At 43.9% G+C, this 15,553-nt stretch overlaps 2 protein-coding genes across 3 annotated transcripts in view; one reads left to right on the top strand and one right to left on the bottom strand.

Moving 5' to 3' along the window:
- Nucleotides 1-15,553, top strand: part of LOC125723844 (uncharacterized) — a 214,739-nt gene that overhangs the window by 90,953 nt on the left and 108,233 nt on the right. The window lies entirely within an intron of this gene.
- LOC125723832 (NACHT, LRR and PYD domains-containing protein 12-like) overlaps nt 1-15,553 on the bottom strand; it is a 240,480-nt gene that overhangs the window by 208,775 nt on the left and 16,152 nt on the right. The window contains exons 5-11 of one of the 2 annotated variants that reach the window (XM_049000660.1): nt 11,479-11,542; nt 11,071-11,299; nt 8,439-10,149; nt 3,048-3,221; nt 1,954-2,041; nt 1,273-1,358; nt 24-197 (exon numbers count right to left, since the gene is read on the bottom strand). In XM_049000660.1, coding sequence (XP_048856617.1) covers nt 24-197; nt 1,273-1,358; nt 1,954-2,041; nt 3,048-3,221; nt 8,439-10,149; nt 11,071-11,299; nt 11,479-11,542 — 2,526 coding nt within the window. Of the gene's footprint in view, nt 1-23; nt 198-1,272; nt 1,359-1,867; nt 2,042-3,047; nt 3,222-8,438; nt 10,150-11,070; nt 11,300-11,478; nt 11,543-15,553 lie in introns of both variants that reach the window. The other variant, XM_049000661.1, reaches the window with a different exon arrangement.

Genomic DNA, 15,553 nt, shown 5'->3' with positions numbered 1-15,553 from the left:
GTGGAATACCCAGTCAGACTGACCTCAGTATCTCCAGGTTGCAGTGTAAGTCCCCCAGTCCAGCAGAGAGCAGCTTCACTCCTAAGTCCTGCAGGTCATTGTCACTCAGGTCCAGCTCTCTCAGGGGTGAGGAGTTTGATCTGAGAGCTGAAGCCAGTGCCTCACAGCATTTCTCTGTGAGTTCACACCGGCCCACCCTTATAAAGATTAAACACTTTTAAATCCACTTTTTACACTGCAGCACTGTATTCAAATGAGGATGATAAGGGTCATGACATAATGGATTTTCAGAAAACAATTATCCATCCATCCATTTTCCAAACCGCCTTATCCTACTGGGTCGCGGGGGGTCCGGAGCCTATCCCGGAAGCAATGGGCACGAGGCTGGGAACAACCCAGGATGGGGGGCCAGCCCATTGCAGGGCACACTCACACACCATTCACTCTCACATGCACACCTATGGGCAATTTAGCAAGTCCAATTAGCCTCAACATGTTTTTGGACTGTGGGGGGAAACCGGAGTACCCAGAGGAAACCCCACGACGACATGGGGAGAACATGCAAACTCCACACACATGTGACCCAGGCAGAGATTCGAACCCGGGTCCCAGAGGTGTGAGGCAACAGTGCTAACCACTGCACCACCATGCCGCCCCAGAAAACAATTAAATTATTAAAAATAATTTTAACAATCATTCCGATTCTGTTTGGTGTCCATTATTTTTTTGTCCATAACACGTTAAAGTCAGCATGTTTATCTGTAACAGTGCTGTTAACTTTGCTAACCAACACAAATGTTTTGCATGGATTATATGTGTCACGCCCAGCTCGTGCGATCCTCGTGTGCCACGCCCCCTCATTAACCACGTCTGCTGCCCCGATTGTGACCAGCTGTTTCCTGTTATTTCGGCTTGTCTTGTGTATTTCAGTCTGTGTTCAGGTCTGTTTCCCTAGATCTGTCATTGATGTTGTGAGCCGTGTTTCCTCGTCTGCCCTTAATAAACCCCGTTTGCTCGTCTTCACGGCTCCACTGCCCTGTCTGCCTGCTCCTCCGCTCAGCGGACATCACAATATGGTTGAATGGATGTTTCCTGCTTCCCTGCTTAATTATTTCTAACATGGATCGATGGTTGATAAGATTGTGGGATATAAGGAAGTAGGAGAAGAAAACAGAAGCTGTTTGTGTTTGTTTATTATGTAACTGCTGAAAGGCATCGTGGGTTTTCTTGCTGTCCAGTTACTTTTGTGTAAAATGCATATTCTGTACTCACTGCAGCTTCTCCAGTTTACAGCTGGGATCCTCCAGTACAGCAGAGAGCAGCTTCACTCCTGAGTCTCCTGGGTGATTGTAGCTGAGGTCCAGCTCTCTCAGATGTGAGGGGTTTGACCTCTGAGCTGAAGCCAGGGAAGAACAGCCTTCTTCTGTGACTCTACAGCCTGACAGCCTGCAGAGAAAGACAGAAACTCCCCAATAAATAATATCACCTCACCATTATAATTATTAAATAAATGTGATGCTCTAATAAATAATTCAAGAATTACAGTTTAGTGTCTAAGACAAGGCAGGACCCCTCCTCTCTTCCCCTTAGCTAATTGCTCACTATCTCCTCTTTATAGTGTGGAATACACAGTAATACTGACCTCAGTATGTAAAGCGTACAGTGTGGAATACCCAATATTACTGACCTCAGTATCTCCAGTTTGTGGTTTGGAATACCCAGCAATACTCGCCCCAGTATCCCCAGTTTACAGTGTGGAATATCCAGTAATACTCGACTCAGTATCCCCAGTTTACAGTGTGGAATATCCAGTAAAACTGACCTCAGTATCTCTAGTTTACAGTGTGGAATACCCAGTAATACTGACCTCAGTATCTCCAGTTTACAGTGTAAATCCCCCAGTGCAGCAGAGAGCAGCTTCACTCCTGAATCTCCTGGGTGATTGTAGCTCAGATCCAGCTCTCTCAGGTGTGAGGGGTTTGACCTCAGAGCTGAAGCCAGGGAAGAACAGCCTTCTTCTGTGACTCTACAGCCTGACAGCCTGCAGAGAAAGACAGAAACTCCCCAATAAATAATATCACCTCACCATTATAATTATTAAATAAATGTGATGCTCTAATAAATAATTCAAGAATTACAGTTTAGTGTCTAAGACAAGGCAGGACCCCTCCTCTCTTTCCCTTAGCTAATTGCTCACTATCTCCTCTTTATAGTGTGGAATACACAGTAATACTGACCTCAGTATGTAAAGCGTACAGTGTGGAATACCCAATATTACTGACCTCAGTATCTCCAGTTTGTGGTTTGGAATACCCAGCAATACTGGCCCCAGTATCCCCAGTTTACAGTGTGGAATATCCAGTAATACTGGCCTCAGTATCTCCAGTTTGCGGTGTGGAATACCCAGCAATACTGGCCTCAGTATCCTCAGTTTACAGTGTGGAATATTCAGTAATACTGGCCTCAGTATCCCCAGTTTACAGTGTGGAATATCCAGTAATACTGGCCTCAGTATCTCCAGTTTGCGGTGTGGAATATCCAGTAATACTGGCATCAGTATCCCCAGTTTACAGTGTGGAATATCCAGTAATACTGGCCCCAGTATCTCCAGTTTACAGTGTGGAATATCCAGTAATACTGGCCTCAGTATCTCCAGTTTGCGGTGTGGAATATCCAGTAATACTGGCATCAGTATCCCCAGTTTACAGTGTGGAATATCCAGTAATACTGGCCTCAGTATCTCCAGTTTACAGTGTGGAATATCCAGTAATACTGGCCTCAGTATCTCCAGTTTGCAGTGTGGAATACCCAGTAAAACTGACCTCAGTATCTCTAGTTTACAGTGTGGAATACCCAGTAATACTGACCTCAGTATCTCCAGTTTGCGGTGTGGAATACCCCACAATACTGGCCTCAGTATCCTCAGTTTACAGTGTGAAATATCCAGTAATACTGACCTCAGTATCTCCAGTTTACAGTGTGGAATACTCAGTAAAACTGACCTCAGTATCTCTAGTTTACAGTGTGGAATACCCAGTAATACTGACCTCAGTATCTCCAGTTTACAGTGTAAGTCCCCCAGTCCAGCAGAGAGCAGCTTCACTCCTGAGTCCTGCAGGTCATTGTCACTCAGGTCCAGCTCTCTCAGGGGTGAGGAGTTTGATCTGAGAGCTGAAGACAGCACTTCACAGTGTTTATCTATGAGATCACAGCTGTTCAGCCTGAAACAGAAAACACTTTAAGACACAGACATATACACATCCTACACATTAGTAAAATACAAAGCATTACAATAAGCATTTGTTTTCATTATAATTAGCAGCACAGCTTACACTTCAAAATGAATTATAGTCTGCAGAGTGTTCTGTGCGTCCTGACAATCTGCTGCAGTCACATGATCACTAATTGTGAGTCAGTGCACCTTTGCTCAAAACTAGAGGTAAAAACATTAAGTACAAGCTATAGGAATACATAGGAACACATCAACAGCAAGATGGACGTGAACCTCCCATAACAGTCAGACCAGTGCTTCCAGTGCAGTCCTTAGCCATCTTTCTGCCAGGTGTCCCTACACTCGAGACGTATCACTGAAAGGAGGAGATGTGAACATTCCCAGCAGCTAATGCAGCAGCAACTGGCACTTGGATTCCTGATCCCATGAGTAAAATCCTTTCTCTCCCTGTATTGTTATACCTGGGAACATGTCAAATCACCAATTACGTCTGGGTGATATGACGATATTATCAGTAATCAGTGTAATAAGACAAGTATCCCGGTGTCGATATCTGACCGTGACTAACCGGCGATTATCGTCTTTGCTGAGGAAACGCGCTTAGGCTACATACAAAGCAAGATAACAGAAAGATTCATGATTTGCTTTCAGTTCAGCTTTCTAGCCAAAGATTCTGAAGCAGTTAAAAAGAAACATTGCACAGAATTTCACAAGCATTGTCCATTGCAGTAACCATGCGTTCACCATTCTTGTAAGTTCAGTATTGTCACATCACAAACTTCTATCTCTGAGTCAGCAGCCAGAATGTCAGTCATTCAAGTGCAGCTTTCTGGTGGGATTTTTGAGCTTCCCAACTCAGTTTTTCGTATCTTAGTCTCAGGCACGGCTTTAAGTGTGTCCCTGACCCCGCCAGGGCTGTGATTAGCATTGGTTGCTAACTGTTTAATAAAGGTGGTTAAAAGTAAACTCTCTCTCTCATCTATCTATCTGAATCAATCAATCATTATTTATATAGCGCATTTTAGCCACAGCGTTTATAAAGAATTTTGCAAACATTTAAAAAGAAGAAAAAGAAATTGAAATAAGCTCAGAATAAATAACAATAACGCCAAAAGAAATAAAAATAGAGTAAAAATGTTTTAAAAAAATAAAATTAAAAACCATCATAAAGGACTTTAACCACCCATGTCCTCTTTAAGGACCCCTCCTCAAAGGGGCCTCTAGCCCCTATGTCTTCTGGGGGAAGCGACCGCCCCCCCGCCCCCCCACAATTACTGATATTAATAAAAGCAAAAAATAATACAACTGATTATCATAGATTATAATATGCGTTGGTGAAAAGATGCCTTTTCAGCCTAGTTTTGAATGTACTGAGACATTCAGTAGCTCTCAGGTTTTCTGGGAGAGAGTTCCAGAGTTTGGGCTCATAGTGACTAAAAGCTGCCCCCTCCCTCCCCAGCCAGGTTTTAGGAATAATCAGTAAATTACTGCCGGATGATCTGCCTGATCTGCCTGGGACATACCTTACAGTCATGTTACTGAGGCAGGACAGAGCTAAACCATGTAAATATTTACAAATTAGCAAATGAACTTTAAAATCAATCCTAGAAGCCAGAGGAAGCCAGTGCAGGGATGTGAGAGCAGGTGTGATGTGATCCCTGTGACTGGTGCGTGTTAACACTCCGCCAGCGGCATTCTGGGCCCGTTGTAGATGTGATCCCTGTGACTGGTGCGTGTTAACACTCCGCCAGCGGCATTCTGGGCCCGTTGTAGATGTGATCCCTGTGACTGGTGCGTGTTAACACTCCGCCAGCGGCATTCTGGGCCCGTTGTAGATGTGATCCCTGTGACTGGTGCGTGTTAACACTCCCCCAGCGGCATTCTGGGCCCGTTGTAGATGTGATCCCTGTGACTGGTGTGTGTTAACACTCCGCCAGCGGCATTCTGGGCCCGTTGTAGATGTGATCCCTGTGACTGGTGCGTGTTAACACTCCGCCAGCGGTATTCTGGGCCCGTTGTAGATGTGATCCCTGTGACTGGTACGTGTTAACACTCCGCCTGCGGCATTCTGGGCCCGTTGTAGATGTGAAACAGTAGATGTGAAACAGACAAGAGGGCATTACAGTAATTTATTCTACTAGAAACAAAAGCAGGTATTATTTAATACTGCCAAGACCCCCTCCACTCTGCAAACAAGTAAACCAACTTCCTTTCTTTTTAACAACCTAAGCAGTTCTGTTAACCTGCTTTATGACTTTATGGTCGTGTTTCCACAAACTGTGCTTGCTTTGCAGAACAGTATTTCCCTTTTAAGGTTATCCATTTTAAATCTGGTGTAGGATCACACATGCACATATCACAAAGCTTAAATTCCAGGTGGCCTGAGACAAGGCCTACCCTGGTACAAGAGGTACTCGCTGGCCTAGGCATCAAAGGGGGGTTAGTGACCCCACACACACAGACACACTTAAATACACACAGATAACAAGGGGGGCAGCACTCCAACTTTGATTGCTCAAAGTTTTAACGACCTATAGACAGCAGAGTGGACCTCAAGGATAGGGGTCCCTCAACTTGGCACACAACCCCCTCCCCAGACATCCTGCCTTACATACCACTCACCCAACACCCTAAAGAAAGTTTCTTTTAAGTTTGGCTGTTGTATATCTGTATATTTATTTATCCATGACTACTAGTCTCAATATACAGACAGGTTATGTTTGTAATGTGTCCTAACTTTGAAAGACTCTTTTTCTTTGACTGACTAACTTTCCCCCCCTTTTCTTTGCCACATTCCTCAGCAGCCCTTATCTGATCTTTGTATTCTACCATGTCTATCTAAGGGTAAGATGTGCTGCTGACATGAGAATATGTCATATAATGTCCGTATAAAGGGTAACCTCTGATTGAGGTGCAACCTAGACCACTTAGACCAGGGACTGGTGTGAGTAATATAACATAATGACATAATATAAGTAATCATTAATTAATCATTACAGATGGTATTCGGTGTGAACCGCTAGGCTGGTATGGCTGAAATATTGTGAAACTCCCTCTCATTGGCCGTGAGAGGAGCTTCGCTACCGATCATTTACATTACCTGGTGATGCAGCAACACCTTTATAACTTCCAGGCTGGATACTGTAATGCCTTCCTTTCTGGGTGCCCATCTGGATCCTCACATAAACGTCAGCTGGTACAAAATGCAGCAGCCAGAGTTCATACAAACACTAAAAAAATTTATTATATTAGCCCTGTTCTATGCTCCCCCTGGGCTGTGCTGCCTGGAGACCCCACATTTTCAAGATATCCTGCCTACCCTGCTGCCTGTGACATCTCCACTATCTGTGACGTCCTTCTGGCCTGCTGCTGCCCCCTGGAGGATGGGCTCCCCCTTTGTATCTGATTAGGGTTAGGGCTTCCTCTGCTGCCCCCTGGAGGATGGGCTCCCCCTTTGAGTCTGGTTAGGGTTAGGGCTTCCTCTGCTGCCCCCTGGAGGATGGACTCCCCCTTTGTGTCTGGTTAGGGTTAGGGCTTCCTCTGCTGCCCCCTGGAGGATGGACTCCCCCTTTGTGTCTGGTTAGGGTTAGGGCTTCCTCTGCTGCCCCCTGGAGGATGCCCCCTCCCCCTTTGAGTCTGGTTAGGGATAAGGCTTCCTCTGCTGCCCCCTGGAGGATGGGCTCCCCCTTTCAGTCTGGTTAGGGTTAGGGCTTCCTCTGCTGCCCCCTGGAGGATGGGCTCCCCCTTTGAGTCTGGTTAGGGTTAGGGCTTCCTCTGCTGCCCCCTGGAGGATGGGCTCCCCCTTTGAGTCTGGTTAGGGTTAGGGCTTCCTCTGCTGCCCCCTGGAGGATGGGCTCCCCCTTTGACTATGATTCCTCCCAAGATTTCTTCCTTCTAGGGTAATTTTCCTTGCCACTGTCATCTCTGACTTGCTCACTGGGGGCTTTGGGCAGGGATGCTGTAAAGTGCTTTGAGATGATATAATGTTGTGAAAACACACTATACAAATAAATCTGAACTGAACTGAAATTGCATTCAGTGTTTGGGGGGAGACTCAAAATGATTGTTTATTGCGATATTTTTATACTAAATGACACATACACATTTTTTTACTTATCGCCTAGCCCTAACCAACAATACACTAATCGGAGAGCTATCAGTCCTGTGAAATAGGCTTTTAGGAAAATTGTTTGTTTGAATGATTTATGAATAATGATACTTCATTCACCCCCATGGGGAAATTGTCTTTTCGCCCCTCCCATCTTGCTCTCCAAGAGACACACAGACACATATACAGGTGAGAGGAAGTTTGGGGGTAACAGCACAGGATCAGCCAGCGTCCAGCACCCCTGCAGCTCAAGGACCCAGTGATGACATCACTCTGCCGGCCAAGAGATCTGAACCAGCAACATTCTGCTCACAGACACAGAGTCCGAACCCAAAGAGTCATGCACCACACCCAGTATTTACAGAAATGCTTCCTACAGCATCCAGAACTGAAACAAATATGAGTGGTTTTCCCACTATTAATGAAAACTGGACCATTCTGTATGATGCTGTATCTTTGGTTATTTGTTACACAAAGGAAGGTCGTGGAAATCTTGTCTTTTTTGTTTTTACTACATCACTACCTTCAGTTAATATAAACTAGATTAAAAAGGAACCTTGTTGATAAAAGAGGGGAAATAAATTACATATATACATATTCATTTTATATTTTAAACACTGTTTATCTATTTCTGCCGGACTAGATGTGCGGTCAAATCCTCAGCCAGGTGCAGCTGAAGCCAGCAGAGGGCGCCAGTGAGCAGCCAGAGACAGCAGTCATACGGAAGCTCCCAGCTCTGGGCTCCATCATATGAACACGCCTGCTGACAATAACACTCACATACCACTGATACACCCTGTGGATAAAGAGCCTCACTGTTTCTATAGCAGGTTAGGATGCTGTGCTGTGATCAGAAGGCAGACTGGATGGGAATGGAAACGTAGTAACAAACAAAAAGTGACATCACTACCTTCAGTCATTATAAAGTCTGTGGTCAAGATTAGCTACTGCTATACAAACAGCTATAGCTATGATTATCAAAATAAAACCCATTTATTAATGCATGAGGAGAAAGATATAATATATATTACACATTTCAAACAATATTCATGTATTACTGCCAGACCAGACATGATTTCCCATCCCCACGTCACTTACAGAGCCGTCCTGGAGTTCTTGACCACAGGCAGCAGCCTGCAGTGCTCTTCATCTGATCTGATATATTTTTTCAGATCAAACACATCCAGCTCCTCGTCTGACATCAGCATCACAAAGGCCAGAGCTGAGTACTGTGCAGGTGAGAGGACATCTGCTGAAATGTTTCCTGAATTCAGGTATCTTTGTACTTCCTCTACTAGAGAATTGTCACCCAGTTCAGTCAGACAGTGGAACAGATTGATGGTCCTTTCTGGAGATAAATTCTCCTTTATTTTCCTCTTGATGTACAGGGCTGTATCCTTAATGGTATGTGAGCTGATTCTTGTCTGTCCCAGTAGCCTTCGTAACAGAGTCTTACTGGAGTTTGTTGAGAGGCCCAGGAGGAAGCGGAGGTAGAGGTCCAAGTGTCCATTCTTGCTCTCTAATGCCTGATTCACTGCAGTCTTCAGCAGGTCAGCTGATGAGTTTGACAGAAACACGTATAAAGCAGCGAGATACTCCTGGATGCTCAGATGCACAAAGCAGTACACCTTCTCCTGGTACAACCCATACTCCTCTTTAAAGACTTCTGTGCACACTCCAGAGTAAACTGAAGTTTCAGTGACATCAATGCCATTCTCTGACAGATCATGCTCATAAAATATGAGATTGCCTTTCTCAAGGTTGTCAAAAGCAAGTTTACCAAGTTTTAAAAGGAATTCCTTGCTGTATTTCTTAAGCTTAGTTTCATGGTTTTTCATATACTTGTCATTTTTTAAACTTGTCTGAAAGATCAGGAAGTGTGTGTACATTTCAGTCAGAGTCCTTGGAATTTCTCCACTGTCAGTCTCGCTAAAAAGCCTCTCAAGCACAGTGGCTGAAATCCAGCAGAACACAGGTATGTGGCACATGATGAAGAGGCTCCTTGATGATTTCACATGTGCGATAATCCTGCTGGCCAGGCTCTGATAATTAAATCTCTTCTTGAAATACTCCTCCTTCTGGGCATCACTGAACCCTCGTATCTCTGTCACCTGGTGGACACACTCAGGAGGTATCTGATTGGCTGCTGCTGGCCGGGAGGTTATCCAGAGGAGAGCGGATGGGAGCAGATTCCCCTTAATGAGGTTAGTCAACAGCACATCCAGTGACGTTTTCTTTGTTACATCAAACCAGCTCTCATTGTTCTGAAAATCCAGAGGAAGGCGACACTCATCCAGACCATCAAAGATGAACAAGACTTTGGAGCTAAACAGGTCAGTGGATTCAAATGATTTCAGTTCTGGGACAAAGTGGTGAAGCAGTTCAATCAGACTGTATTCACCCTTAATCAAATTCAGGTCCCGGAAAGGAAGAGCAAATACGAAGTGAACATCCTGGTTTGCTTTTCCTTCTGCCCAGTCGAGAATAAATTTCTGCACAGAGACTGTTTTCCCGATACCTGCCACCCCTTTCGTGAGTACAGTTCTGATCGGTGTCACACGCCCACATAAGGGTTTAAATATATCTTTGCACTTGACTGTAGTATCTTCTGTTCGCCTTTTCTTGGATGCTGTTTCAATCTGTCTCACTTCATGTTCATCATTGACTGCTCCAGTCCCACCTTCAGTTATGTAGAGTTCTGTGTAAATCTCACTGAGAAGTGTTGGCTGTCCTTCCTTAGCTTTCCCTTCAAATACACACTCAAATTGCTTCTTAAGTTTAGCTTTGATATCCTGTAGCATGAGCTGTCCTGAAAAGAAATGAGATAAAAATGCACTAATTCTCACCGTGATCCTGACCAGTATGAGGAAGAATATTTTCCAAAAACACACTTTTTTACACATACATATTCAGATATTTCCCTGTGACTGTGAATGTGAAACTGAAAGTTTTATCATGAGTATTTTACTGGAACACCACATACAGGACCGTGAATAAGCCTTAGGCAGCCAAAGGAAATGTTTAAAGCCATTTATCTGGGTAGTAAATGTATATCTGCTCAGACCCAAAAAAAACACAAAACCCCTTTTCATTTCCCAAACCTCTCCTCAGGGGCACCATGTCATGACCCGGCTCGTCGGCGCCTCGTGTGTGCCACGCCCCCTGATTACCCACGTGTGCTTCCCTGATTGTTTCCAGCCCTGTCTGATTACTTTGCTTAGTCTTGTCCTATTTAAGTCCTGGTCTGACCCGTTCCCCTTGTCCGTCATTGTGGAATCGGTGTGGTGTGTGTTTCAAGCTCCTGTCCCGTCATAAATAAACCCCAGTTTAGCCCTGATCACTGCCTGCCTGCCTCTCCTTACCTGCCGACCCGCACGATCGTCGCTTCCCGCGAACACGATCCTGACACACCACAGCCAGTCCATGTATTTGTTAAATTTCACCACCAGCTCACTTCATTAATTAATTAAATTAGTTTAAAACTCAAGAAGATATTGATCAGCCACATGAGGTGTGTTAGTGGTCAAGTAAAAAAATACGTGGATATACTGCACGATTTCTGCAAATATTAGGGTGATGTTGGGAGAGGTTCTGAAATGGCAAACACACTTTGACATACATATTATAGTAGTTCTACACCAACATGAAGACCATTTAAACATCCTTTTCTCTGGCTGCCTAAGGCTTATGCACAATATTGTACATGTACATAATGTTATAAAGCTCTTACTCTTGTCCAGCAGGTCAGCAAGATCATTTTGCTTCATGGTCCTCAGGATGTACAGTGTGATCTTCAGAGCTACCTCTCTAACACTGGTCTTCTGCATCTGACCATCACAGTCCAGGTCATTGTCCTCCTCCAGCTGAGGCTCAGAGAATTCTGGGTAATTCTGATCTAGGTGCCTCACAAACGTCTTCAGTTCCTCCTTTAGGAACTTCATGGCTTTTTCCTCTAGAGACTAAAATAAACAGTCAGAGTTATTGCTACTTATACCAAACCTTTTCAGAGTTTCACTTGTGAATCATAGATTAAAACATATTTTCTTTAAGATGATGAATTTCTTATTATACAGCTGTATAAAATATAAGCTAATTGACATAACAGCCAAGAAAATATATATCAGCAATAAATACAAACCTTCAATATGGATGATAAACCCGATTTATCATGTAGATCTGAACTGCATTCTTCCATTTGGTCTCTGTGAATTAGGCAGAAACATAAAGACCTCAATTCATCTACACAAATGTAACAGAAAGACTGAAAAGTTCCCCATTAAAATTGCTGTTACTGCAGATAAAGAATAACATTGTGGTATATTACAACACCAATTCCAAAAAGTTGGGACATTGTGCAAATTGTAAATAAAAACAGAATGCAATGATATGGAAATCTCATAAACCTGTATTATATTCATAACAAAGTATAGAAAACATATCAGATGTTTAAACTGAGACATTTTGCTATTTCATGAAAAATGCTGGCTGATTTTGAATTTCATGACAGCAACACGTCTCAAAAAAGTTGGGATGGAGGCAATAGGAGGCTGGAAAAGTTCGTGGTACAAAAACCCATCAGCTGGAGCAACAATTTGCAAATAATTAGGTCAGTTGGCAACAGGTCAGTAACATGACTGGGTATAAAAAGAGCATCTTAGAGCTGCAGTGTCTCTCTGAAGTAAAGATGGGCAGAGGGTCACAATCCCCCTAATACTGCACTGACAAATAGTGGAGCAATTTCAGAAAGAAGTTCCTCAGTATAAAACTGCAAAGAGGTTGAATATTTCATCATCTACAGCACATAATGTAATCAAATGATTCTGTGAATCTGGAGAAATCTCTGTGAAAAACCAGACTAGATGCCTGTGATATTTTGGCCCTTAGGCAGCACTGCATCACAAACAGGCATGATTCTGTAATGGAATCACTAAATAGGCTCAGGAATATTTCCCACAAACACTGTCAGTGAACAGAATTCGCGCTGCCATGCACAGATCATTCAAAGAAGAAGCCGTATATGAAGGTGATCCAGAATCACCGACGTCGTCTCTGGGCCAAAGCTCATTTAAAATGGATTGCGGCTGAGTGGAAAACTGTTCTGTGGTCAGTCGAATCTAAATTTGAGATTCTTTTTGGAAACCAGGGACACCATGTCATCCGGACTAAAGAGGAGAAGGACCACCCAGCATATTATCAGCACTCAGTTCAAAAGGCAGCATCTCTGATGGTGTGGGGGTGCATTAGTACATATGGCAGGGGCAGCCAGCATCTCTGATGGTGTGGGGGTGCATTAGTACATATGGCAGGGGCAGCCAGCATCTCTGATGGTGTGGGGGTGCATTAGTACATATGGCAGGGGCAGCCTGCATATCTGGAAAGGCACCATCAATGCTGAAAGGTATATCCAGGTCCTAGAGCAACAGATGCTCCCATCCAGACGACGTCTCTTTCAGTGAAGATCTTGCATTTTCCCACATGACAATGCCAAACCACACACTGCATCAATTACAACATGATGGATTCGTAGAAGAAGGGTCCGGGTACTGAACTGGCCTGCCAGCGGTCCAGATCTTCCAGCCATTGAGAACATTTGGTGCATCATAAAACTAAAAATATGACACAGAAGATCTAGGACAGTTGAGCAATTAGAATCCTGTATCAGACAAGAATGAGACAACATTCCTCTCCCAAAACTCAGACAACTGATCTCCTCAGTGCCCAGACATTTACAGACTGTTGTTAAAAGAAGAGGAGATGCCACACAGTGGTAAACATGGCCTTGTCCCAACTTTGTTGAGATGTGTTGCTGCTGCGACATTCAAAATTTTTCCTTACAATGATGCATTTTCTCAGTTTGAACATTTGATATGTTTTCTGTTCTGTTATGAATAAAATACAGGTTCATCAGATTTCCATATCACTGCATTATGTTTTTATTTACAATTTGCAGAACGTCCCAACATTTTTGGAATTGGGGTTGTAGTTTGGAAAGATGTATCTGCCATGTTAAGCTTTATTCACTGGGGCGGCTTCCTGATTTTCTCATGACAGCAGAAGAGAACCAGTGACATCAGGCTCCAGCACACAGAGACACAGCAGGCAGGAAGGACAGTTTTCTATGCAGCCCTTTGTACCCAGTGACATTTACAGTGATTCACTTCATTAGCAGAGCTAAATACCAGCATGTGATTCACAATCCTCAGTCAAGAAACTGGTTAAATAGCTTGTCGGTCAAATTCAGCACCTGCAGGGCTAATGGGCCGAATCTGTCCTTTAGCTAGGCTAGAACCCCCCCCCCCCCCCCCCCCAGAGTGAGCACACTTCTTCCTATGCAACCAGCAAACAGTGAATCCCCACTAGCCGCGGCGATATTGTTGCCTAATTATGATGAAAAATTAAACATCATCATCCTGCATCTGTTCTCCATCCCAGTGGACATAATGTGAATGATGTCATCAGCGTGCGCCACTCCCTTTACAATGCCCTACTGTATTACAGAATACTAACTGCTTCAGGGATCATCGTTTGTCTGTCAGCCAGCAGCAGTGAGGGAAAACATACACACAGCTGTCCATGAACTCAAATGCTGGTGATTCTCCCTCAAACCTTCAGAACGTTCTTATCCCATTAGGATGTGATGGGGATGTGCTGACCGGGGACAGGGGGAAGCGTGAGAGTGGGTGGGAAGGGGAGCGGGCAGTATGAGCGGAGGCAGGCCTCTCAGCTTACACCACCCAGCTGTCCATGAACTCAAGTGCTGGTGATGCTGCCTCAAACCTTAACTGGCCCAGCTGTGCATGCAGGGCAGGCAGCTTGAGAGCTGACAGGGCCTGGTGGGGCTACGCGCTTTAGGAGTTCCGACTCATGCAGCCCCCTCCATCTGCTTAATCAGACCGGATGCTAGTGAACGTCAGCACAGCCTAAGTCGGAACACTGTGGGTCACTCTCCCTGGCCATAACGCTGTGGGCCAAGCCTTCTGGGGGGTGTCACACGAAGCAGGATTAAGGGAAAATCTGACTTATTTCGACAAGTCTGGCTCATTTAAGTGGGAATTCCTTTCCATCAACGTGTCTTACATTAATCCCTGCTGAGCTACCATGGCAACTTATAGTAGGTGAGTGAACAAGGTTGATCCAGACCAGGTTAACTGACTGCTTAGTTAAGCGTTGTCTCAAAGAATGTCCAACGTGTAGGACCAGATTCCCAAAACATTGTACCGTCGGGCGAAATTCCGCGATCTCACTACTAATGTTGTGTAACAAATATAATAAAGCCTATTAAAAAAATCACATTCCAAAACTCAACATTCCAATTAATTCCAAAATAATTCAAGTAAAAGCGTACCCATGTTAGAAAGGTCAAACATGAAATGCAATAACTCAAACTGAAAAAAAATGTTAAAATAATATGAACAGGAAGATATTTTTATATTTTGTTTAGTCACTGTCTGATTTGAAAGTTTATTAGTAAAATAGCAAAGACAATATACGGTTATTTGTACACAACATTTCACACTTATGCGACTGAAAGTATTTTATGGAGATAAAATAATGCAGAATAACATTATACAGTAAGAATGACACATGAACTCAACCCAGAAGGTTCCCCGTTGACTATGGGGATCGAGCCAGGAACTTTCGTGGCGTAAGGTGACAGCATAAACCATTGTACCACCATGCCACTGTACTGGGCACTTGTAACATTTACATAACTTACACATTTAGTCTGTCTGCAATTCATTGCCAAGCCAACTCCCTGGCTGTATTTATGGCCACAGTATTGCCTTTTGTAGCGATTACATCCTTGTATTTTTCATACAGCTCCATCAGCAGCGTTTGTTCTGCAGCGGAAAGAAACACCGCTCTCGTTTTACCCACTTTCCAACTGAATTGGTTCATCCATTCATTCAGTTTCTTAAATATCTCGGGTATATGCACTAAGTGAGACTATGCAAGTCTGTCTTGTATGAGCTTTGATTAATTAAAGCTGAACTGCGTTAGTGGAACGACATGAGGCTACATTTAGAGATGGAGCTAGTTTGAGTCTGACTTTTTCGGGAAAGTCTGGCTTTATTTAGCTACTTTCATGAAATACCCCCTTGAGGCCCGTGGGGTATTTTCCGTACGTCGCTTAAATCATCCGAGATTAGATGCCTCATCCTGGATGAGTTAATGCCAGTGAGACTCATCTGGGATAAGTCAGTTTTTCAAAC

Source organism: Brienomyrus brachyistius, unplaced genomic scaffold, assembly GCF_023856365.1.
Source record: "Brienomyrus brachyistius isolate T26 unplaced genomic scaffold, BBRACH_0.4 scaffold52, whole genome shotgun sequence".
NCBI lineage: Eukaryota > Metazoa > Chordata > Actinopteri > Osteoglossiformes > Mormyridae > Brienomyrus > Brienomyrus brachyistius.
This window is presented reverse-complemented; position numbering and strand designations above follow the sequence as displayed.